The 26,769-nt window shown below is 44.0% G+C and overlaps 1 protein-coding gene across 5 annotated transcripts in view; it reads left to right on the forward strand.

Moving 5' to 3' along the window:
• The window catches only part of bend7 (BEN domain containing 7), a 43,189-nt gene extending 16,756 nt beyond the window's left edge, over nt 1-26,433 (forward strand). For 4 of the 5 annotated variants that reach the window (XM_072470987.1, XM_072470986.1, XM_072470985.1 and 1 more), the window contains 6 exons: nt 2,232-2,345; nt 6,830-7,119; nt 12,338-12,563; nt 16,473-16,592; nt 19,976-20,032; nt 23,783-26,433. In XM_072470987.1, the coding sequence (XP_072327088.1) occupies nt 2,232-2,345; nt 6,830-7,119; nt 12,338-12,563; nt 16,473-16,592; nt 19,976-20,032; nt 23,783-23,856 (881 nt within the window). In that variant the 3' untranslated portion in view covers nt 23,857-26,433. The remainder of the gene's footprint in view (nt 1-2,231; nt 2,346-6,829; nt 7,120-12,337; nt 12,564-16,472; nt 16,593-19,975; nt 20,033-23,782) is intronic. The other variant, XM_072470984.1, reaches the window with a different exon arrangement.
• Nucleotides 26,434-26,769: the final 336 nt, after the last annotated feature.

A 26,769-nucleotide genomic window follows, 5' to 3' on the forward strand; every position in this document is an offset into this window, starting at 1 on the left:
TGCACAATTTAGAGAAACGGCAGGTTTACTTCAGGAGCCTTTCTGAGTTCTGATGTAGGATCTTGTCTGGAGCGTCAATTAGGGGGAACAGGGGCCATTGGGAGAAGGCAGGAGAATGGGGATGAAAAACATATCAATTGGAGCAGACTCGATGGGCTGATTGGCCTAATTCTGCTCCTATGTTTCATGGTTAACTTATCTGTTGTCTTCTCAGGTGCATTTCCAGTATTTTCTGTGTTTATATTATTCAGACTTTTGGAAAAAAAAAGTATGGAGCACAGAGCCAGTTTTAGGACACTTAAGGAAATTTTAGGACACTTAAGGGAATCAAGGAATCTGGAGACAAGGTGGGAATGTGGTGTAGAGGGTCGGACATGACCTTATCGAAGGGCAGGAGCAGGCTCAAGAGCCCAACAACCTACTCCAACTCCTATTTCATTTATTCGTTGTTCCAACAAAGTGGCTCATGAACTTGATTGGCAGAATGGATTTTGGATACATTTCTAAAATATTTTGATCCCTTTAAATTCATTTTTTTAATACTGTTTGAAATACTTGTTTTACATACTGGAAATTCAAGGTTTAAAAATGATAGAAAAGATGTTTTGGAATTCTATAATGGTCAAATTGGCCTTCTACAATAAATCATCTAAGCCAGTCAAATATTCCACTTCCCATATATACTGAAGGAGAGACTCTGGAATATGTTGAGCACCTGCTGTACACGGGCAGCTACCTCTCCCAAAAGGCCACCATTGATGTGGGGATCCAACACTGGATCAGCTGCACTGGCTCAGCTTCCTTCAAACTACAGCAGTGAGTTTTTGACAACAAAGAGCTCCACAAGTCAACAAAAGCCCTAGTGTACAGATCAGTTGCCGTCACCACACTCCTGGTAACACATCAGAGCGCTGGAGAAATTCCATCAGCAATATCTCCAGCACATCCTCCGGATTCAGTGGGTGGACCGTCAAGCAAACTTTACTGTCCTCCTTGAAGCCAGTCCATTAAGCATTGAGGCTAAACCCCTGATGGAGTATGTCCAGATGACTGAAAAGTGTCTCCCCTACCAGGATATGTTTTCCCAACTCTCAAATGGCTAGAGTTCCAGGGAAGAACATAGAAAATCCGACAAAGACGCTCTGAAGTTCTTGAAGCGCAGCAGCGTTGACATTAGTGATGGGGGAGCTTGCTACTAATTGTTCAAAACGGTGGCAACTTGTCCATCAAGCTGCAACATGCTTTGAGTCCAAACACCTTAATGATGAGGCAAGAGCCACTGGTTTAGCTCAGTGGGCTAGACAGCTGGTTTGTGATGCAGAACAAGGCCAGCAGCGTGGGTTCAATTCCCGTGCCAGCTTACCCGAACAGGCGCCGGAACGTGGCGACCAGGGGCTTTTCACAGTAACTTCATACTTGTGACAATAAAAGATTATTATTGTTATTATTATAAGAGTGACAGCAAAGGAGGAAAGAAATGGAAAAAAAATCCTGCACTCCTGATGTCACTATCTCGTGGAACAAGGAATTGTCAGTCAAGAATTGGCCTGTGGAGTTACAGGAAGGCCCATGGCAGAAACTTGCAACCCCAAGTAGACACCATCCTTCAATCGAGGGGCAATTGACGATCCATACTATATTCACGTAACGAGTGAGGTGACAGGTGGCAGCCTGAGAATGCAAGTGCCTCGACAACAATAACTTGTATTAACATAGCACCTTTAACATTATAAAATGCCCCAGGCTTCACTGGAATTCTTCAAAACAAGATTTGACATTGAACCACAATAGATATTTGGGCAAATGGTCAAAAACGTGGTCAAACAGGGAGGAATTAAGGAGCATGCTACCAGTGGTGAAGCAATTAGAATCAGGGATGCAAGAAAGGTCAGAAATAGTGAGCATAGAGATCACGCAGGAGATTACAGAGATGGGGCGGCGCATGGCTATGGAGGGATTCGAAAACAACAATGAGAATTTAAAAATTGAGGTATTGTTCTCTGGGAGGCCAGTGAACATGACTTGGTGCAAGTGAGAACTCAATGCAAATTGTAATATTGTAAAATGCAGAACAATTGGCGCAAATGACTCACCTCATGCCTCCCACTTCATGATGTTAAGCTTTTTGTTGTTTTTTTACTCTTTAAGTGGTAGTTGTTTATCAGTGATTCAGTGTTCCTGCTTTTGCCAACCAACACATAATTAATTTAGGGCATTGTTTTGCTTTACAGGAAGGTCGTATTCCACACTGGGCTCTAATTGTTGTATGTGTAGTTGTCAGCCAACATTACTAGCCATTCTTCAGGAGCTTCGAACTCTACGGGAGTTGATGCAAGGTCAGGCAGGTGAGGAGTGATTGTATTGTGCAGAATGATGTACGGTTTCTTCCTGTTTGTAGTTTGACTGTTTTCATGGAAGGAAAGCCAGACACCACGAGTCTTTAACAGTAGGAAATACATCAGTAAACTTCTACTATGGTAACAGTTGAATCATTCATGTGTCTGCTATTTGTGAAGCTGAGCACGACGGATTTAAAACTTTAGTTGCTCCCCCCCCCCTCTGTATTTCCCAGCTTTTCGCCTCCCTCTTCTCTAAAGCTAAATTTCCTTTTGGTACAGTCACCAAGTTTCGAGTAAAGCTGTATGTTTTTTGTAGGTATGTATGCCTCCGCTTGTAAAACAGCATTCTTAAACTCCTCTGTGGTTTTAACAATTAGAATTATATTATCATCTGCCTCTTTGCGAGGTCCCAGATACACATTTGGATAACCGATTGGCCATTTGTATACACCGGTATCCCCCATTTGAAAAGTATTCTAATAGGATGCTTTTGTTTTTGTGAGGTTTTTATTTTAGGGGGCATTCTCTAAATAGCACTGCCCCCCTTTTTGTTTTAACGTTACTGAGCATGCTCAGTATTTTATGAATGAAATTGCTGCTTCGTTGCTCCTTTCCCGACCCTCCCACTCACCACCTCCTCCCCCGACCCTCCCACTCACCACCTCCTCCCCGACCCTCCCACTCACCACCTCCTCCCCGACCCTCCCACTCACCACATCCTCCCCGACCCTCCCACTCACCACCTCCTCCCCCGACCCTCACACTCACCACCTCCTCCCCGACCCTCCCACTCACCACCTCCTCCCCGACCCTCCCACTCACCACCTCCTCCCCGACCCTCCCACTCACCACCTCCTCCCCGACCCTCCCACTCACCACCTCCTCCCCGACCCTCCCACTCACCACCTCCTCCCCGACCCTCCCACTCACCACCTCCTCCCCGACCCTCCCACTCACCACCTCCTCCCCGACCCTCCCACTCACCACATCCTCCCCGACCCTCCCACTCACCACCTCCTCCCCCGACCCTCCCACTCACCACCTCCTCCCCGACCCTCCCACTCACCACCTCCTCCCCGACCCTCCCACTCACCACCTCCTCCCCGACCCTCCCACTCACCACCTCCTCCCCGACCCTCCCACTCACCACATCCTCCCCGACCCTCCCACTCACCACCTCCTCCCCCGACCCTCCCACTCACCACCTCCTCCCCGACCCTCCCACTCACCACCTCCTCCCCAACCCTCCCACTCACCACCTCCTCCCCGACCCTCCCACTCACCACATCCTCCCCGACCCTCCCACTCACCACCTCCTCCCCGACCCTCCCACTCACCACCTCCTCCCCGACCCTCCCACTCACCACCTCCCCCCCCGACCCTCCCACTCACCACCTCCTCCCCGACCCTCCCACTCACCACCTCCCCCCCCGACCCTCCCACTCACCACCTCCCCCCCCCCCCCCGACCCTCCCACTCACCACCTCCCTCCCCCCCCGACCCTCCCACTCACCACCTCCCTCCCCTGACCTTGCCACCCCCTGTCCTCCCTCCCTGGACCCTTCTACTGCAGATCCTTCCGCCACGGGCCCTGTCCCCTCCACATCCGCCCAACCCGCTTCCTCCATCATGACAACCCTGGGTGAGGAGGCTGTGAGTGCAAAGCAGCAAGTGTCGAGGTTCTCTCTCTCTCTCTCACACACACTCACAGACTCATTCACTTACTCACTCACTCACTCACTCTCACTCTCACACTCACTCTCAGTCACTATCGCTCTCACTCACTCTCTCTCAGTCACTATCTGACTCACTCACTCTCTCAGTCACTATCTCACACTCACTCTCTCTCAGTCACTATCTCACACTCACTCACTCTCACTCACTCTCTCACTCAGTCACTATCTCACTCTCAGTCACTCTCACACTCTCTCAGTCACTATCTCACTCTCTTACTCACTCACTCTGTCACTCACTATCTCTCACTCTCATTCACTCACTCTCAGTCTCACACTCTCACTCTCATTCTCACTCACTCACACACCCATGGCCTTCTTTAATATCTATCTATTCTTTGTTTAACCAGCTGAAACATTGAGCAAACTAATTGTATAATTTGTATTTTTGAGTATCTATTTCAGTTAACTGTTCCATTTAAAACTAATGTTATTTTGTTTCTGTGATATTGGTACACTTGGTACTTTGCTCCGTTTTGTGGAAATTTATACTACTCAGTATAATACTGAGCTGTAAAAATCAGAAATCCTCCCCCCAGGTTTGATTCCCCACCTTCGAAATTCACCCTCTCCACCACTGACACAAGCCATGTGTACCATCTACAAGATGCACTGCAGCAACTCACCAAGGTTCCTTTGACAGCAGCTTCCAAACCTGTAACCACTGCTATCTAGAAGGACAAGGGCAGCAGATACACGGGGACATCACCACCTGCAAGTTCCCCTCCAAGGCACTCTCCATCCTGACTTGGAAATATATTGGCTGTTCCTTCACTGTCGCTGGGTCAAAAGCCGAGAACCTTCTATCCAGCAACAGTGTGGATATACTGTTATGGGCCAGGGTTTAGAGAGCCCCAGAGGGTACCATGGAGTTCACCTGACCCACAACTTTTAATAGATTGTGGTTATGGGGAGCACACAAGCCTACTCTGCAGGTGTGATGCAACAGAGATCTACAGTACTTGTAAATTAAACCACTTTATTTATGAAACCAGTTAACACTTTATAAACCCACAGTAAACATCTTAACAACTATCAACACCAATAAATACCCCAAAGAATACAGTACTCTATAAGTAACTCTTAATCTTTCCTTGCAACATCCATAAGACAAAAAAAAAACTTTTTACAGAAAGACATCAGGTTTAACTTCACTACAGAAACAGGTATAATTTTTAAATCACCAAAGGATCTGGAGACAGTCTTTAGATTGTAGAGGGAGATCCTTATACAGGTGCTTGCTTTGCCTGCAGCAATCCAGCTCTCAAAACGAAACTAAAATGTACCCAGTAGCAGACAGCCCCAAAGCGAAAGTAAAAGCAGACAGACAGCCCAGCTCCACCCACTCTCTGACATCACTGATAAACACCCATTTCTTAAAGGTACATCCACTACAGCTATTTTATAAGCACCCATTTCTTAAAGGTACACTCACATGATAGTACCTACACCTCGGGGACTGCAGCAGTTCAAGAAGCCAGCTCACCACCACCTTCTCAAGGGCAACTAGAGATGAACAATTAGTTCTGGCCTTATCAGGGATACCAACATGCTGTGAACGAATCAAAAAAAAAATTAAGTTGGTCTACTTTATTACGGTGTGATTAACCTTAATGCCCTGGGCTAAGTAGGAAAGCTACCAGACCGGGTTCTGACTTTTAATCACTTTTATTTTGTGAGTAAGAAAGTCCGGCGAGGACAAAATTGGACTTAGTGTGTGTTGTGATATAAATAGCCCAGTGGCATCCACTGCTTAGTGTCACACATGAAGAAAACCCCTCAAGCACATGATTATACCCAACATGAGAGGCATCTTCTAGACAGAAACAGCAAAAGGGGAAGAACTACAAAAATTAGCAGAGTTTTTTTGTTAGAAGTATTTATTTGTTAAATGAATAGTTTTTTCTACCAAAATGAAAAGTGTTTCTAATCTTGCAGACATCAATACCCAGGTGCGGGCTGACAAGTGGCAAGTTATATTCGGGCCACACAAGTGCCAGACAATGACCATCTCCTACCAATGGCATTACCATCGCTGAATCCCCGCACAATCAACTTCCTGGGGGTTACCATAGATCAGAAACTGAACTGGACTAGCCATATTAATACTGTGGCTACCAGGGCAGGTCAAAGGCTTGGAATCCCACGGTGAGTAACTCACCTCCTGAACCCCCAAAGCCTGTCCACCATCTACAAGGCCCAAGTCAGGTGTCTAATGGAATACTCTCCACTTGCCTGGATGAGTGTAGCTCCAACAACACTCAAGAAGCTCGACACCATCCAGGACAAAGCAGCTCACTTGATTGCTCCTCCTTCCACAAACATTCAAACTCTTCACCACTGATGCACAGTAGCACCATGTGTACCATCTACAAGATGTTCCGCAGTAACTCACCAAGGTTCCTCAGACAGCACCTTCCAAACCCACAATCACTACCATCTAGAAGGACAAGAGCAGCAGATACCTGAGAACCCCACCACCTGTATGTCCCTCTCCAAGTCACTCACCATCCTGACCTGGAAATATATTGCCGTTCCTTCACTGTCACTGTGGCATCAACCTAGAACTCCCTATCTGACAGCGCAGTGGGTGTAGCTATACCTCAAGGACTGCAACGGTTCAAGAAGGCAACTCACCATCTTCTGAAGGGCAACTAGGGATGGGCAATAAATGCTGGCCTAACCAGCGACGTCCACATCCCGTAAATGAATTTTGAAAAACATGGAGTTACAGTAAAACCACTTCTTTCTTTACAGGTCCTCAGGGCACGATGCACGTTCCATTGTCCCACAGTAATAACTTTCGTTCAAGTTTACTCCGGACCAAAATCATTAAAAAAAGACTGATCCACAGGAACAAGCCTGCTGCAGCTCAAGCAAATCCCAAAATTCACAATCCAGACATTAGCTTACCACAGACTGAGCGGAACCGCTCAATACCAACAAAGAGATTGACCACAGAAAATAATCCAAGGCAGGCCCCTCCAAATGGAGTGGAGGGTTATATTTCTGAACTGGATAGCCGACAAAACAGCGATCTTTTCAAGGTAAGTGCGAGTTTATTATGTGTGTTACAGTACAGAAGCTCAATTCCCATTCACATGGGAGGCGGGGATTTTAATTTCCCAAGAGGAAATCATTGGTGAATCTATAACGACTGCGTTTTTCCAATAAGCGGAGGTTTATATTTTACATTTTACTGCTCCGCATTGGTTTAGTGAGTTTACTCGATGTATAATTTTTGTTTGATCTCTAGTCTCTGTTGTGTTAACTGATCTCAACTGTACTGTAGTGTCCTTCTGGCCTCAGTGGGAGAATTAGTGTGGGTTCCTAATTCTCTACCCCCGAGGTGTGCAGGTCCGTCATTGAGTATGTTCAAGGCAGCGTTAGATAGATTTTTAGATGCCAGACACATTAAGGGATACGGGGACAGTGCCATAAGATGGTGTTAAGATAGACGATCAGCCATTATCTAGTAAGGCTCAAGGGGCCGAATGGCCTACTCCTCCTTTGTTCCTAACTCCTGATAACTCTCAGTGACCGTTGCTGGGTGCTGAAATGAATGAGTGGAGAGGGCCAGACAATACCCCTGGCCAAGGATAATGGCTGACTGACTAGTAGTGGCACCAGGGGACAACCGACATGTAAGCCAATCTGGAATGAATCAGATGGAAAATGTCATGAGAGAGAAATTTGTACAAAGGTCAGTACTGCAGTGGTTTAACTTCTTTCAAGGGAAATATCTGGTTTGGAACAGGTTGGAAGGTTATTGAGAAAAATGTAGGTGTAGGAACTTGGATACTCTGCACAGAGATATTGGTCCATTCATTTATTATTTATGAAATAAGCTTGTTGGGGTTTAAAACTGTTTGGTATTCTAAATATTTTGCTTCAGTTGTCTTTCTGGCCAGACAAACATTTCAGAGTTGTCCCTGTTCTAGCGTTATCTACAGAAGATAAATCAATTCATGGGAACACAAACATTTTGTTAGAATTCCCTCAGTAGCCTGAAAAAAACTTTTCTTATACATTTTTATTTTTCTCAGGGTATCTCTTTACTTTTCATCCCTCACCTCTCTTAGTCCCTCTTTATCCTGTAACATTCCTATCATAAGGATACATAGAAACATAGAAAATAGGAGGAGGAGGCCATTCGGCCCTTCGGGTCTGCTACGCCATTCATTCTGATCATGGCTGATCATCCAACTCAATAGCCTAATCCTGTTTTTCCCCCATATCCTTTGATTCCCTTCAACTCAAGTGTTGTATCTAACTGCTTCTTGAAAGCATGTAATGTTTTGGCCTCAACTACTTTCTCTGGTGAGGAATTCCACAGGCTCACCGCTCTCTGGGAGAAGAAACTTCTCCTCATCTCTGTCCTAAATGGTCTATCCAGTATCCTCAGACTGTGACCCCTGATTCTAGACACCCCCACCATCGGGAACATTCTTCTTGCATCTACCCTGTTAGAATTTTATCGGTCTCTATGAGATAATAATCTTTATTAGTGTCACAAGTAGGCTTACATTAACACTGCAATGAAGTTGCTGTGAAAAGCTCCTAGTCGCTACACTCCGGCGCCTGTTCGGGTACACAGAGGGAGAATTCAGAATGTCCAATTCACCGAAGAAGCACGTTTTTTGGGACTTGTGGGAGGAAACCGGAGCACCCGGAGGAAACCCACGCAGACACGGGGGAGAACGTGCAGACTCCGCACAGACAGTGACCCAAGCTGGGAATTGAACCTGGAACCCCGGCACTGTGAAGCAACAGTGCTGACCACTGTGCTACCTTACCGCTTTCAGAACATTGGGGTCCAAGTAACTGAAGGCAAGTCCACTAATGGTGGAGTGATTAAAATCAGGGATACTTGCAAAGCCAGAATTAGAGAAGCACAGATATCTCTGAGTATTTTTAGACATGATCCGCCTTAATAGACAATCAGATATATACAAACTAAATAGGGATTTTAAGGTACAGATCAGGAGTTTTAATAAATTATTCAGGCTTTTCATAATGAGACTGTCACATTGATTAACTACAAATGAGTAGCTGGAAAGGCTCTGTTAATAATCAGTGTATGGGTAAATGTACATTGCACAGTGTGGAATTTATATTCAATTCCATTTGCTTTGAGTATTTTTTCCATTATATTTAGCTCAAAGGGTCGTTTTGCACTTTAGAAGATATCTTTATTATGCTGCATTGTTAATTTGTAATTGTGTCTCCTGGGAACATTAATGTAAAATCTGTAGCCACACAAAATGTAATATAAATCCTGACAGAACTTAGTTTTTCTCCAAAGCAGAGCCAAATATGAGGATCATTGAATGATCCAGATGGAGGCCATTCAGCCCATTGTACCTGTGCCAGCTCTTTGGTAGAGCTATCTAATTCCACCACCTGTTTCTTTCCAAATAGCCCTCTAAATATCTTTCTCTTCCAGTATTTATCTAATTCTCTTTTGGAGGTTACTGCAGTACAGTGTCTCAAACTCGACTGTCCAAGACCAGAGTTGTACAAAAACTAGGCATTTTTTAAATGTGCCAGGCATAAATTTTAATTGAGTAAAATAAGAATAAAAACTTACGTGGACAATTCAGTTAGGCGATGCATTGGCGTGGTGTGACGTCGGACTATTTATCCCCTTGCCACTTGCGCGCCAGTCTATTCCCACCTGACCGGATTTGACCCAAACTGCCCATGGCCCGATACGCCCAACCTGAAATCCAGTAAGATGTGAAATCCAGCGTGGCCTCGGTCCTGAGGTTGCTTGTTTTATGACACCGCACTCGTATTGAATATTCTTCCACTGCTGTTTCAGGCAGTACGTTCCAGGCTACAGCATTGTGATTACCAACTGCCCCATTGTATACCTCCCTCCAGTGTGAAACATAATTGTTTCCCTCTCCTCTCTGCTTTGTCTCCAAGTTCCGGCTGGCCTTTTAATCCCATGTACTTCAATTTTTGTAACTAATCTATTATGTGGTACTTTGGAATTATGTTTTGAGAGTCCAGAAAACAACATCAACAGCATTACCTCATCAACCAGTTCCTTCATCACAGAGCTTGGTCAAATTAGTCAAACATGATCACTGCTAATGAATCCAAACTGATTTTCATTTCCAAGACCGTTCTTCAAATGCCATAAGACATAGGAGCAGAATTAAGCCATTTGGCCCATCGATAACCTGTACACCAAGTACACAGTTAAAACCCCGAAGAGGTAAGAAAAGGACTGAAATTGAACTGGTAGCAGTTGGTCGATGTGCAATGGTAGCTGTGAATATGTCTGCACACAGGCAGCAGAAGATCATGCATCTATGAATGGAAATGTGTCTGATTTGCTTGCAGGATCAGATCTGTGACGGAGCTTGCGTGATTTAAGAACCTGGTTGAAATATATCCACTTGATTATTGAAACCTGTTTTCACAATCAAATCTCCTAATTTCAGTATTTCTTTGGGGTCGTGGAGTGGGGAGGTGAAAGACTGGGATGGAGTAACTTTAGATTATGCTCATTTGAGTAAGATGGAGTTTGTGTTCAGCAGAGTAAAGGCAGCAACATGTAAGCTTCGAAACAACAGCAAAAGAAAACCTGTTTCATAACATGCCGACCCTGGTGTGAGGATGATGTGGGAGAGTAGCTAACCTTTCTACATAGTATTGGTTTATAGAAATGCACCAAATAACCTCCTGTGTAGAAATGTTGGCAGTGACAATTGTCATGTTTATCTTCATTTTCAGTTGAAAGAGAAAGTTTGAAAATAGATTTAAATGGATAGAAAATAGATTTAAATGGATAGACAATAGATTTAAATGGATAGAAAATAGATTTAAATGGATAGACAATAGATTTAAACGGATAGAAAATAGATTTAAATGGATAGAAAAGAAAGATTGCAAGTCTATGTCTTTTTAAATAAGTCTTTGAAATTTAACCAGAAGGCTTTCGACAAGGTCTCACATAGCCAATTAATATGTAAAACTAAAGCGCATAGGATTGCAGGTAGTGTCTTGAGATGGATGGAAAGCTGCTTAGCAGACGAGAAGCAAAAAGTTGGAATAAATGGATCTTTTTCTGATTGGTAGGCAGTGACTCGTGGGATACCGCAGGGATCTGTGTTAGGACCCCAACTGTTCACATTATATACTAATGATTTGGACGAGGGAGCTAAATGTATTATCTCCAAATTTGCAGATGAGTTGGGTGAGAGGGTGAGCTGAGAGGAGGATGCAGAGATGCTTCAGCGGGATTTGGACAGGCTGAGTGAGTGGGCAAATGCATGGCAGATGCAGTATAATGTGGATAAATGTGAGGTTATCCACTTCGGTAGCAAAATTAGGGGGGCAGATTATTATTTGAATAGGTGTAAATTGAGAGTAGCGGATACTCAGCGAGACCTTGGTGTCCTCGTGCATCAGTCGCTGAAAGTAAGCGCGCAGGTACAGCAGGCAGTAAAGAAGGAAAATGGTATGTTGACCTTAATAGTGAGAGGATTTGAGTAGAGGAATAGAGATGTTTTACTGCAATTGTATAGGGCATTGGTGAGGCCACAGTATTGAGTGCAGTTTTGGAGGAAGGATGTTCTTGCTCTGGAGGGAGAGCAGCGAAGGTTTACCAGGCTGATTCCTGGGATGACGAGACTGTCATATGAGGAGAGACTAAGTCAGATAGGATTATATTCATTGAAGTTTAGAAGAATGAGAGGGGATCTCATAGAAACTTATAAAATTCTAACCAGATTAGACAGGGTAGATTCAGAAAGAATGTTCCCAATCATGGGGGAGTCCAGAACTAGGGGTCACAGTTTGAGGATAAGGGGTAAACCTTTTAGGACTGAAGTGAGGAGAAATGTCTTCACCCAGAGAGCGGTGAATCTGTGGAATTCGCTGCCACAGAAAGTAGTTGAGGCCAAAACCTTGTGTAATTTCAAGAAGGAATTCGATATAGCTCTTGGGGCTAAAGGGATCAAGGGATATTGGGGGGAAGGGGGGAATCAGGGTATTGAACTTGATGATCAGCCATAATGAATGGCGGAGCAGGCTCGAAGGGCCAAATGGCCTCCTCCTGCTTCTATTTTCTATGTTTTTATGTTTTGTTGTAATGGCAGAATACAACGATGCTTTAAGATTATGCACAGATTTTGTATTTGGTGCTATTGGGGTTGATAATGTACTAGTGGTTTTGGGGGCGAAGGAGGGAGGAGGCACAGTAAAACCAAAAATGAGGCTTTCACTTTATTTCATGTTATTTCTCCGTAGCCAGAGGTCCGGCTTGCGGAAGGCTATGACGTGTTTATCCCAAAGTCTCAACTGGATTCCATATTACTAACCTACCCCCGCTCAGGAAGCCTGCTCTTTCGGAAACTCATCTCTGCTTTCTTTGATGACCAGACACTGGCTAATTCTCTACCCAGTGGGAAGAGAAAAAGAGGAGCCAACGATAATAGAAAGGGTCTTGATCAAAACATTGTGGGAGCAATGAAAGGTAATTTTAAAAGAACATATTTTGATCAAAAAGTGCATCGTTTCTTGCATCCAAATGTTTGGATTCTCTGTGATAGGCACTGGAAGGAACAATTTCAATGGTTGAACCATGCTCCAGAATTATCTGTTTTGTATGCCATTATGTCTAATCCTGCAAATATACATAGAGCCCTGAGTGGTGTTATATTATCATGAAGGCATTGAGTCTGTCATGTGTTGCCAACTCATTTCTGCTTCCTAATTGTTGTGGCCAGTAGTTACCATACAGTTCATCTGCACCCAAGGTTACATTATTCACCCTTCTCAGATTAATGGACAATAGTTTTAAATTATCCTCATCCACCGTGACATTTTTCCTTGTGTTGAGAGAAACTGTGCACTACATATCTGATTTAAATGTCACTAAGCATACAAGATGATCAGAGGATTGGATAGGGTGGACAGTGAGAGCCTTTTTCCTCGGATGGTGATGTCTAGCACGAGGGGACATAGCTTTAAATTGAGGGGAGATAGATATAGGACAGATGTCAGAGGTAGGTTCTTTACTCAGTGAGTAGTAAGGACGTGGAATCATAGAATTTACAGTGCAGAAGGAGGCCATTCGGCCCATCGAGTCTGCACCGGCTCTTGGAAAGAGCACCCTACCCAAGGTCAACACCTCCACCCTATCCCCACAACCCAGCAACCCCACCCAACACTAAGGGCAATTTTGGACTCTAAGGGCAATTTATCATGGCTTATCCACCTAACCTGCACATCTTTGGACTGTGGGAGGAAACCGGAGCACCCGGAGGAAACCCACGCACACACGGGGAGGACGTGCAGGCTCTGCACTGACAGTGACCCAAGCCGGAATCGAACCTGGGACCCTGGAGCTGTGAAGCAATTGTGCTATCCACAATGCTACCGTGCTGCCCTGCCTGCAACAGTAGTGGACTCACCAACACTAAGGGCATTCAAATGGCCATTGGATAGACATATGGACGATAAGGGAATAGTGTAGATGGGCTTTAGAGTGGTTTCACAGGTCGGCGCAACATCGAGGGCCGAAGGGCCTGTACTGCGCTGTAATGTTCTATGTTCTATGTTCTAAGCCTGCTTTGTTTTGAGCCTGTGCTTAATAATAAATGTGCAGGTGTGAAGTTAGGTGGATTTTTAATTAGCCATTTACTTCTCACGTTTTTGTATTTGTGCTTGGAATGTGGGTGAGTCTGGCTAGGCCGCCATTTATTGCCTATCCCGAATTGTCTCTGAGAATATGGTGGTGAAACTCTGCAACCCACGTGGTGTATGGGTACATCCACAGTGCTTTATTCTCTCGGAGCTTGATACAGCCAAGTGGCTAGTCCATTAGAGAGGGCAGGTAAGGGTCAACAGCTTTGCTTTGGGTCTGGGGTCACGTTTAAGCCGGATCAGGAAGGGTTGGCAGATTTCATAGAATTATAGAATTTACAGTGCAGAAGGAGGCCATTCGGCCCATCGAGCCTGCACCGGCTCTCGGAAAGAGCACCCTTCCCAACCGCACACCTCCACCCTATCCCCATAACCCAGTTACCCCACCCAACACTAAGGGCAAATTAGCACGGCCAATCCACCTAACCTGCACATCTTTGGACTGTGGGAGGAAACCGGAGCACCCGGAGGAAACCCACGCAGACACGGGGAGAACGTGCAGACTCCGCACAGACAGTGACCCAAGCCGGAATCGAACCTGGGACCCTGGAGCTGTGAAGCAACTGTGCTTACCACTGTGCTGCTGTGCTCCCCTGCATGGTGTTGTTAAAGAACAATCCCGAAGTTTTATGATCATTGTTAATGAGATTAGCATTTTATTCCAAAATTAATTCCAATAATCTTTATTATTGTCACAAGTAGGCTTATATTAACACTGCAATGAAGTTACTGTGAAAATCCCCTAGTCGCCACACTCCGGTGCCTGTTCGGGTACACAGAGGGAGAATTCAGAATGTCCAATTCACCTAACAAACAAGTCTTTTGGGACTTAAATTGCCCAGCTGCTTTGGTGCGATTTGTACTCATGCCCCCAGACCATTAGTCCAGACCTTTGGATTACTAGTGGAGTAACATTACCACTATGTTACTTCCCCAGTAGATAGCACCTCAATCAGCAGACCCTCAGTCCTCACTAGAATTCACAACCGTCTGTTTCAGAGGCAAGAGTTCTGTCATTGAGCCCCAGTTTGCCTGCCACATTTACCGGTGTGAGAATGATGTAAGAATGCTTTGTATACAATTTTATTATACCCCAAGTCAGTCAAAGTTTTTCTCAATATGTGGGGATAAAATCCACTGGCTGCTGAATGTATCCTATTTTTGTTGGCTGAGCTTCCTGCCAATGCCGCGCATGCTCTGGGCATGCACTGTATCACTTTCTGACTTCACTTAGAGTGGCTGAGTAGGCAGGCGCCAGGACCAAAGATGGCGCTACTGAAATTATCACAGCTGAGTGGCTGCATCCTTTTAAGTCGGAACTAAATGTGAAATTGTATTAATTTGCACTCCATTGTCGCTTATTTCAATTATAAGAGAAATACACAGATTTAAGGCAAGACACTGCACTCTCTCCACCGTGGATACCAGCATGCTAGAATTAACCAGCTGCTTGTAACCAGAACCTTTAAAAATGTGCATTTTTGCAAGGAATTATTGCAGAGCTACCTGTGGAACAAGAAGTGACGGTAATTGTTTGGTTTCAGTGTGAAAACTGTGCTCCAAATGCTATCAAAACCTAGAGAAAGCATATGGCAGCATGTGCTCGATCACAGTAGCCATGACATAAGCAAGCATTGACAGGGGATTCCCCGAGAATGTTTGTTTGCCCCCCCCAAGGAGAAGAGGGAGGAGATGGGGGTGAGGAGGGAGGGGTTGGAGGTGAGGAGAAGCAGATCCCCCCCCTCCCCCCATAAATACTGCCTAACACTGCCTATGGATTCCCATGCCGACTGACACACTCCATGGGAACCACCAAATTTCACATGTGTGAAACGTTCGATATCACTACGCCAGACATCCCTCAATGTTTTTCATGCGCAGAGGTCTCTGTCGGAGCAGACTGATACCGACAGCATGGGCGTCACTGAATGACTGGAAGAAATGATGTCAAACAGGTAACCTGACAGCACGGAACTGTTCATGGGTGAAGGAAATTGCGCTCGCGTGGACGAGTGTACATGCGCAGACCACCATCCTGAGTTGGGAGGAGACAGTGTTTTTTTGTCATGTCAGCTGTGGTTCAGTGGGTAGCACTCACACCTCCGAGTCGAAGGTCGTGGCTTCAAATCCCACTCCGGGACCCATGCACAAATACCTAGGCTAACACTCCAGTGCAGTACTGAGGGAGAGGCTGTCCTTCAGTCAGAAAGCATGGGATCAACTTCCAGGTTTCTGCCACTGACACCCAGGTCTACCTCTCTAGCACTTTCTTCATCCATGAACAGCTCTGTGCTGTCAGCCTACCTGCTTGACTTTAGTAATCATTTCTTCCAACATCAGTAAGACTGACAACATCACTTAGAGCAGGGAAAGCTAGGAGGAGATTTGACAGAAGGATGAGTTAACTTCAGCTGTGCATCCATAGTTTATTCCCACAATACAATAATCGACAGGTTTGAATGATAAAATGCTGATGTGTCTTTAAGATTAATTTCACATCCATTTATCCCTGTGGAAAGAAACTACTGGAGTTGAAGATGGATGATTACGAATAGTTGCTGTTATTTACCCATAGGGAAAGGACAAGCAAATGTTCTTGTTTGTGAAAGTTGACTCTTCAGTGTGTTTGTTTAATGTCCATATTGATAAACTTTTACAAATGACATAGATGCAAGAGCACATTTCTCATTCGCATAAATTTGAGACATTAAATTAACCAAAATGACACAAAATTCAGTTTTCACAGAAGAATATTGCACATTAAATCAGATTGACAGACTTCCTGGACCAACGGATTGGATACAGATTCTCCAGGATCAAATTGCACGGGCAAGAAACCGTTTAAAAAGAGGTGCAGGTAAGTAAATGTATTCTTGTAATCTCATTCACAACTGAAGAAGTGGGTTTAACAGAAGGACTAAAAACTGCTCCATTTTGAGAGAAAATGTGTTTGTGTTCACTTTGTGAAGCGCCAGACTGTACATCGGAGTAGGGGTAATGTCACCTGGTTACGTCACAGTCCCCAAGAATTCTACAGAAAAAGAAAAGATTCTGCATCAGAAAAGTAAGATCGATTCTTAGAGGAAGAAATAAAACTTTGATGGTTATCATAGAATTTACAGTGCAGAAGGAGGCCATTCGGCCCATCGAGTTTGCACCGGCTCTTGGAAAGAGCACCCTACCCAAGGTCAACACCTCCACCCTATCCCCATAACCCAGTAACCCCACCCAATACTAAGGGCAATTTATCATGGTCAATCCACCTAACCTGCACATCTTTGGACTGTGGGAGGAAACTGGAGCACCCGGAGGAAACCCACGCACACACGGGGAGGACGTGCAGACTCCGCACAGACAGTGACCCAAGCCGGAATCGAACCTGGGACCCTGGTGCTGTGAAGCAATTGTGCTATCCACAATGCTACCGTGCTGCCATCACATTTATCTTTCGCTTCTCATGCAGTACGAGTAAAGTTTGAATTGTCAGGCTTGATTTTTTATGCTTCTGTTCCATAAAATATGACATCTGGTCAAGGTGTAAGGTGACTTTGATGTGGGCATGAGAGCTTGATACTGAAAGTTAATGTTGGCACAAAACAAGGACCAAGAATCACTAAAATACTTCATCAGGACTCGGGTAGGTTAGTAGATGATAGGCATAGGTGCAATTTAGTGCAGAGAAGTGAGAGATACTGTATTTTAGGATGATGCTAAGGAATGTGAGCATAAAATCAATGGAACAATGCTGAAGGTTGTTGTATCTGTAAAACCTCAGACCAGTTCATGTACTCAAAGGTTTTACCCAGGGTGTCTTTAATACTGAGGAGGACAAACCACAAACACAAGTTCAAATTCAACAATATTTATTTCACACAATTAACACTTATATTATCCACAAAATATCAGAGGTCCCCAAGATCAATGTATACTACCCGCAAAGATGGCTTGATAGGGCTATGGATTTAATCACTGCATTCCTCTTGTCTGTCTTCATGAAGGTGGTTCTCGCTAGCAGTCTCTTCCTTCTGGGCTGGTCTGGTGTGGTCTGGTCTTCACTTCTCTGGTCTGGTCAAGGTCACCTCCCACACCGAGTCTTCAAGAACCGAGAGGTCGAAGTGCCTGTTTTTATCCCCCTCTGGCCTCGCACCCTTTTCTCACTTCTTGTGGCCTTTTGCCAATGGGGTATTTAGTGTCCAATGATCTGATTGATGACCCATTGACAGGCCACCCGGGCCCACCCCAGGTGTCCATCTCCAGTGGCCCTGTTCGCAGGTACACCTTTGCCAAATAAGTTGAAGGGGGGAACTCTAGGCGCCTGGGAGTCTAGCCTGGTCTGGGTTTGCAACAATTGGCCAGTGCATATCAAGCGGGATGATGGCTGATTGGCAGGGCAGGTCCGGATATGTCTTTGTGACCTCTGGTGTATTCAAATTTGGCCAGTCCGAATTCCCATGAGGCTGTGCTGGAGGGGCTGTGGTTTGTTTTAAAGTGCCCAATTCTTTAATTTAAAATGGCCAATTTCAATCAGGCCTAAGCGCTCAGTCCTGGTAGGTCACCACAAGGTTATGGAGGAGGAGAGTCTGGGGTGCAGATGGGTCATTTTTAATAAAGGTAAAGGCAGGGTGATCAGAGATGGATTTGGATTTTAGTAGATGCTACAAGCAGTGCAGACGTCCAGATTAAAATCCAGTAGAGATGTCATTATCAGCCGTTCCAGAACCAGAGTGAAAGTGAGTCATCCCAGATTCCAAGGGACTGCCTAAGAAGGAAGTAAATAGTTTTGGGCAATTTAGAGATGATGCTAAGTTGCAGATCATAGCGTTGGACTTACAAATTGTGATGATGGAGGGATGGAAGAGCAAGACAAAATGATCCACTGGAATGGATCTTCCATCCACCTGAGATAAGTAGATTTCCAATAGGTTTCACCCGTTAACATTTAGTTGACTGGGTTGCATATATGGGTCTCAGTTAATTGGGTCCATACTGTTCAGTTAAGGCTGGATTGGGTCCATACTGCTCAGTTAAGGCTGGATTGGGTCCATACTGCTCAGTTAAGGATGGATTGGGTCCATACTGCTCAGTTAAGGCTGGATTGGGTCCATACTGCTCAGTTAAGGATGAATTGGGTCTATACTGTTCAGTTAAGGATGGATTGGGTCTATACTGTTCAGTTAAGGATGGATTGGGTCTATACTGTCAGGGGTTTAGAAGAATAAGAGGCAATCTAATTGAAATATTTAGGATTCTGAGAGAGCTTGAGAAACTATTTCCCTGGGTTGGAGAAACTACCATAAATTTTTGTTCGCCTTACTTTGTTAACAATTCATCTGTATAGATACTGTGGCTATAAGAGCAGGCCAGAGGCTGGTAAATCTGCAGCAAGTAACTCACCTGCTGACTTCCCAAAGCCTGCCCACCATCTACAAGGCACAAGTCAGGAATGTGGTGGAATCACTGCTTGCCTGGATGAGTGCAGCTCCAACAACACTCTAAGCTCAGCAACATCTGGGACAAAGAATGATTGGCACCCCATTCGCCACCTTAAACATTCACTCTCTTTACCGTCAATGTAACGTATTGTCTTTTGTCTGGCTTGCTGTACTTTGTAGACTAGTGCATTGTGGAGTTGCAGGATCCATGTTTTTTCATTAGTTCGACTGTGACAGCAATAAAGGAACAGTTGCAATGTTAATCACTCCCTGTGTCTACTTGTGTACTGAATGACCTTGAAAGGAGCACGGACCAAAAACGTAACAATCAATGTACAGTGACTGCAATGTCTACCATCTACAGGATGCACTGCAGCAACTTGTTGAGCCTCCTTCAACAGCACCTTCCAAACCCACGATCTCTACCACCCTGAAGGACAAGGGTAGAAGATGCCGGGAAACACCACCATCTTCAAGATTCCCTCCAAGCCACGCACCATGCTGACTTGGAAATATCTCATCATTCCTTCACTGTCGCTGGGTCAAAATCCTGGAACCCCCCCTCCCTGACAGCACTGTGGGTGTACCTACACCACATGGATTGCAGCGGTTCAAGAAGGCAGCTCACCACCACCTTCTCCAGCGCAATGAGGGATGGGCAATAAATGCTGCCTACCCAGTGATGTGCACATCCCAGGAATTGTTTTTAAATTATGTTGTTTCCATAGGTAGTCCATAAGAAATCTGATTGCCTGCAAACTCTGAATTAGATTGGTATCTAACTGATTTTGTACTGATGTGTTTCTAGTCCTGCAACCATTTGAATCCAGTGGAAAGATGGGAAGCAATTTTCTCCTAAATACAGGTAGGCTTTTCAATATTTGTCATATTTTAATACTTAATAATCTTTATTATTGTCACAAGTCGGCTTACATTAACACAGCAATGAAGTTACTGTGAAAATCCTCCAGTCGCCACATTCCGGCGCCTGTTCGGATACACTTGGGGAGAATGCAGAATGTCCAACAGCACGTCTTTCAGGACTTGTGGGAGTAAATCGGAGCACCCGGAGGAAACCCACGCAGACACGGGGAGAACGTGCAGACTCCACGCAGACAGTGACCCAAGCCGGGAATCGAACCTGGGACCCTGGCGCTGTGAAGCAACAGTGCTAACCACTGTGCTACTGTGCCATCCTGGCATGTTTCAGGAAGACTTGTCATTCTGAGGCAAAATGTATCTGCAAAAAGCAGCAGATGTCCTGCACCAGCATTGTCCTACATAAAATATAGCGATGAATGGTCATAGAATCATTAATTTATTTTCAATGGTGTTGGTTAAGGAAGGAATGTTGGCCAAGACACCTGACGTCTGAAGCACAGAAACTGGTCCTTTGACCAGCTGGTCTATGTAGTGTTTGTGCTCAGAAGAACTCCCTGCTTTTCCCCAACTCATGCCATGGAAATCTTTAATATTTATCTGAATGAGCAGGCCACGGAGACAACATCCTGCTTTAACACCTCATCTGAAGCTCCCTCAAAGCAGCACTCCTTTCAAATTGCACTGGAATAATACCACAGCGTTCATGTTCAAACGCTGGTGTGGGGGATGCAATCTCGTTGCTTGATGAACAAACCTCAGGCAGAACAAGAATGGGTCTGTGGTTTGGTTATTTCAAAGTGTCACAAGAGTAATGAATTGTTGGATTGTTTTGGAGGAAATAAAATAGAAGTTTATAGTTTTTGAGAATACATTGAGATCCCACGGTCAGTTATTGCCTGTCAAGAAGGGAACTTTTATGTTTTGCAATGCACAGGAATTGCATTCAAAATACCCCTAACATGCATTGAAATGCTCACTCGAGGAGTTATTTTGAATGCTTTTATTACTTTTTGACATGACAATTTCAATGCACCGCTGGCTGGTCTTCCACATTCTACCATCAGTAAACACTGGGTCACCCAAAACACTGCTGCTGTGTCTTTATTCGCACCATGCTCTGTTCTTCTTTTGCCCCTGTGCTTGCTGACCTACACTAGCTCCGAGTTAAGCAATTTTAAAATGCTCATCCTTAGTTTCAAGCCCCTCCATGGCCTCGCCGCTCCCTACCTCTGTAACCTCCAGACCGACAATGCTCTGCGCTGATATAAGCTGGCCTCTTGAGCACCAAGGATTTGAATAGCTCCACCGTTGGTGGCCATGCCTTAAGCTGTGAAATTCCCTCTCTAAACCTCTCCACCACTCACAAACTGTGTTTAAGACACTCCCTAAAACCTAGCTCTCTGACGAACCTTTTTGTCATGAGCCTTAACATTGCCTCATGTGGTTTAGTGACTAATTTTGCTTTAAGATGCTCCTGTGAAACACCTTGGGACCTTGATTACATAAATAAATATAAATTGTTATTGTTGTACTTTTAAAAGAATTAGGGAAGAATTCTTTCACCTGGCTAGGCCCAGATTTCCCCAAGTCAAGTAGCAAAGTGAGTCTTATACCCACAACAATGCTGGAGGATGGGAACTGACACAATAGTACACACAGACTCTCCTGACAATGCATACACAGACGAGGAGTTAGAAATATAGAGAGATCCAAACAAATTGCTTGTGATCTATAATGTGAATTAGAGAATTTTGATCAGTATGAATGTCAGTAATGAGTTTGATTTGCAGACTAGCTTTATTCTTGCAGATGGCCATCTGTTTGGTGTTTGCATCACAATTCCACCTCCCATGCCCCTTTACTGAAGCAGCACCACGGCTATCTCAGTTGATTGTTCTCACCCCTGCACCAGAAGGATTTGAGTTCAATCTCCATTGTAGGTCTCAGCAAATATTCCAAATGAACACTGTAGGTAGTCCTGTGGGAGTGCTGTATAGTCGCACATGACTTTAAACCAGCAGGATGGATTTGATTTTAGTGATAATTGAATGAGAAAATTCTCCTGCTGGTCAAAATTTCCCCGCAATCAATATTACTGGGGGGGGGGGGGAGAAAAGGTTCTCTGGACATTCTTTTGTTTCTAGGACTTTGCTGCGCAGCCTGGCTGCTTCCTATACCACATAACAACAACGGCTGCGGTTTAAGAAAAATGGGTTGCTTATAAAGTGCTGTGGGATGGCATGAGGATGTGATAAAGTGCTGTGTAAGTACAGAGGGAGGGGCATTCTTTTGTGCCCATTCTTTGAGGAACTGTGACTGTTAAAGGAAAAAGTTGCCCTGAGAGTCTACAAGAAACACCTTAAGATCACCTATTCCACTCTTAGCTGGCATTGGGTTAAGTTACAGCATTTGTTCAAACCATAGCTACACCAATTACTCAAGAGATATTTCCTTCCCTAAGTCATAGATTTTCTTTCCTCAGTGAAACACATTTCCTGGAGAAAACAGTTTTCCAAATCTGTGCTTCGCATGTGTAAATCTTCTCTGTGCACTGCTATCAAAGGTAACTGATTTGAACTGCACAATAGTTATCTCCAAGATTGGTCGAATTCAGCAACAAAAAAACAGTGAATTCTGCAGAATATTTTGCAGTTACCAATATTTTCATGCTTAAGTGTGTTTTTAAAAAATTTAGAGTACCCAATTATTTATTTCAAATGAAGGGGCAATTTAGCGTGGCCAATTCACCTACCCTGTACATCTTTGGTTGTGGCGGTGAAACCCACATAGGCACAGGGAGAATGTGCAAACTCCACACAGACAGTGACCCAGGGCCGGGATTCGAACCCGGGTCCTCAGTGCCGTAGTCCCAGTGCTAACCACTGCGCCACCGTGCTACCCTTGTGTGTTTTTTTAATCAGTAAAACTGATACACCAGAACTTGTGGATGTCACAAGAGAAATCTTCAGACCATGAATTAGGGAAGATTACTGCTGATTACAACTGCCACACCAGAAGAGCTGCTGCATCCTGTGCCTCTGAGCCTTTGTTCACAGCTCACTGGATTGTTGCTGGAAATGAGTTCAGGGTAGGGTGCTTGAGGGTGTGAGAGAAATTAGAGAACAACATATAGAACTCCTGAATATTAAACACACACACAGTTGTTTCCATAGCGTCAGAGAATGGTTACAGCGCAGAGACCATTTGGCCTGCACTTAAACCACCAAAACTCGTCTCACTCCCCGTAGCCGTGGGAATTTTTTGTGTTCAGATATTTATCCAGTTCCACTTTAAAAATCACAATTGAAGCTGCCTACACCACTCTTGGGCAGTGCATTCCAGATCCTAACCACGTGCTGTGTAAAAAGGTTTTCTCTCGACGTTGCCGTGGATTATTTTGCCATTCACCTCTGATCAGAGTCCTCCGGCTCTCAACCTGAAGGTTTGTACGAATGAGGTTTAAAACATTAGCTGCATTTATTAGCATACAGAAAAACTTCATAAAGTTGATTGCATTCATCCACAATTATGTGCCGTATCCTTATTGTACTTTTTGAGTTGCTTTTTCCTTTAACTGTCCTGCAGTTGAACAGCACCTGGAAATAATGGAAATTCACAGTCTTTTCTGGTCAGAAAAGGTTTTTGAAATTATGTGTTGACAAGCTTTCTCAGCTCGATGAACTGACTTTTTTTTCCAGTGACTAATAGCCCTCAAATGTACGTTTTCCTTTAGGAGCGAGCACGAACACAGCCAGTTCAAGTGACAGATGGGATGCTTCAGAGCCAGTCTGTACAGTTCAAATGTGATGTTAGGACAGCTGTTTTTCTCATGGAACACAATCGTTGTGGTGGTTGGATCAAAGGCAGGCCTTCACTCGTATTCATTTCCTCTCTCTCTATCTCTTGCCTCTCGAGGCACCTTTATAAATGTTTCATTCATTTCACGTTCAAGGCTGACTGCAATATTTTTCTTTTAAATCCATGTTTTTTGTTTCAAATAACCATTCTGCTCTGCCATCAAGAGTTTTACAAAGAAGTTGCTACAGGGACTTTACAGGGCAGCACGGTAGCATTGTGGATAGCACAGTTGCTTCACAGCTCCAGTGTCCCAGGTTCGATTCCAGCTTGGGTCACTGTCTGTGCGGAGTCTGCACATCCTCTCTGTGTGTGCGTGGGTTTCCTCCGGGTGCTCCGGTTTCCTCCCACAGTCCAAAGATGTGCAGGTTAGGTGGATTTGCCATGATAAATTGCCCTTAGTGTCCAAAATTGCCCTTAGTGTTGGGTGGGGTTGCTGGGTTATGGGGATAGGTGTTGACCTTGGGTCGGGTGCTCTTTCCAAGAGCCGGTGCAGACTCGACGGGCCGAATGGCCTCCTGCACTGTAAATTCTATGATAATGATAATCTATGAATGTGCACACGGAATCCCTCTTATAATTCAACAAGTCACACCAAAACATTTTAAATTGGAGAATTGTGCAAAACTCACCAAAGCAACTTTTCTTCTTTATGTATTATTCAAATTGAGTTTGAAGATCAGTGATGTCACTTTAAAAAAAAAATTGTGGAGCGTAAGTTTGTTTTGCGTGGTATTGTAAAATGTACACAGGAAAATTGGCAACCCACTTTGCACTCTGCCCGATATTTCTTTTCCATTGACATGATGTGCGTCACTGTAGAGTCAAAATCCTCCACTCCCTACCTAAACAGTTTGTGGAAAGTACCTGTACACTACGAACTCCCAACGGTGCAGGTGGAAAGTCCATCACTGCCTTCTCAAACATAATGTGGAGATGCCGGCGTTGGACTGGGGTGAGCACAGTAAGAAGTCTTACAGCCAGGTTAAAGTCCAACAGGTTTGTTTCAAACACTAGCTTTCGGAGCACAGGACCTGAGGAAGGAGCAGCGCTCCGAAAGCTAGTGTTCGAAACAAACCTGTTGGACTTTAACCTGGTGTTGGAAGACTTCCTACTGTTCTCAAACATAGCTTCAGGTGGATAGTAATTACTGGCCTTTCCAGCAATTCTCTCTCCCCAGAACAGGTGTATCATTTTTAAGAGGCCACATAAGACAAGTTTATACCTCGACACCTTCGCTCGCAATCGTAATTACATAATTCATTAAGAAGGATGCTCCTTCCAGCATAGTTTTAATTTCATTTATTTGTTCTATGTGTAAATTGTTCAGTAGATTTAAAGTGAGGAATCTGTGATAACTGTGAAGCTTATATAAAGCAGAACCAGTATTATGCAATTACTACTGACGGAAATTAGTACTTAATCTAGCTCCTCTTAATTATCAGCAACACTAAAAGCAAAATAGGTAAATTTCTCTGAAGGTGCAGTTCAATATCGATGAGATTCTGATCTCCGGATACTAATTGTGATGAAAAAGCTGTTGAAAAAACATTTGTTCTTTACACTGATTTTACTGGCTAGTTATTCAGGGACGACATGTGTTTTAATTATCATGACTTCATTCAGAAATATTGTATAATGCTGCCTTGTTTCTTGGGGGCTCATTGACTGTCATTAGATTTTAAAATTGAATTCTTTCAAATCAAGTCTGTTCTAAAAAATGACTAATTTTATAAGATCACTGAGGAATATAAATAATTTGGAATTTTATTAGAAATTGTGAAAGTAGTTGAAAACTGAAGCAGAAATGATTGTAATATATCGTCAGTTACAGTTGTTTTAATATGTAATACTAGTAGCAATTTATATTGTTGGAGGGCATTTTGTGATCCTGGACTATGATATAAATCATAGGTGGCCCTGTAACTACATTTGTGTTCCTATACTACTTTTGAATAGTTCTGATGAAACAAAAGGTACTCATTGGCTTAAATGCCTGTTTAGAAGAGGCAATTTGTAGAAATAGATTGTGTATACACAATGCTGTTAATATCAGAAAAGACACAAAATGACTGTGAGCTATTTTGTGACATTGACACAAAATGTCAGACACAAGCCACATTCCCTGTAAACTGTCTCATGAGACCCAAACGTGGGTATGTATAGAGAGTGTCCCAACAGCCGCTGATAACAGCTTCACAGAACAAGACTTGCAATGTATCCTTGATAAGCTCAAGGTCTACAGCTGTAGACAGGACACATTATTATGTTAGTTTTGAATGACTTCTGTATGAAGTTAGGGACGGGTACAACACCCACTTTAACCATATATGTGATGATTGACTGCATGTAATAAGTGTGACGCGAATATAGTTGATTGATTGTATGTAAATGAGAAAACAACTAATTCCGCCCCTTGAATCTGTATTTTAACCCGTGTGAGCTTTAGCTCAAGTGAGAGAAGGTGCTGTCAAAGGCTGCGGAGTCTGTGACCTCCTCTCCCAGAATTCTGACATAAACTGCTTTTTTAACTTATATTCAGGCCTTCGTGTGAATATTTTCACCCCTAACATTATTATAAAGATGAACATACTGTTAATAGCTACATGTTGTGTCACCTTGATGAACTGCTGTATTTGTAATATGCTTTGTCAGCTACTTTAATGGGAATTTTATTAATTTTAAGGGCCCTTTTTAAATAACAGGCAGAAGAATGTACAACACATGCCGATATTGCAACTTTGTGTTATAAGTGCTGTCTCTTCCAGTGGTTTAAAGGTAAAATAAAGACCATAGGATGCTTTCCCCTTTGAGGTGGTGATTTATCCCGTGGATCACTACATATCAGGTGAGAGGCAAGGTTGA

The sequence above is a fragment of the Scyliorhinus torazame genome, chromosome 13 (genome assembly GCF_047496885.1).
Source record: "Scyliorhinus torazame isolate Kashiwa2021f chromosome 13, sScyTor2.1, whole genome shotgun sequence".
NCBI lineage: Eukaryota > Metazoa > Chordata > Chondrichthyes > Carcharhiniformes > Scyliorhinidae > Scyliorhinus > Scyliorhinus torazame.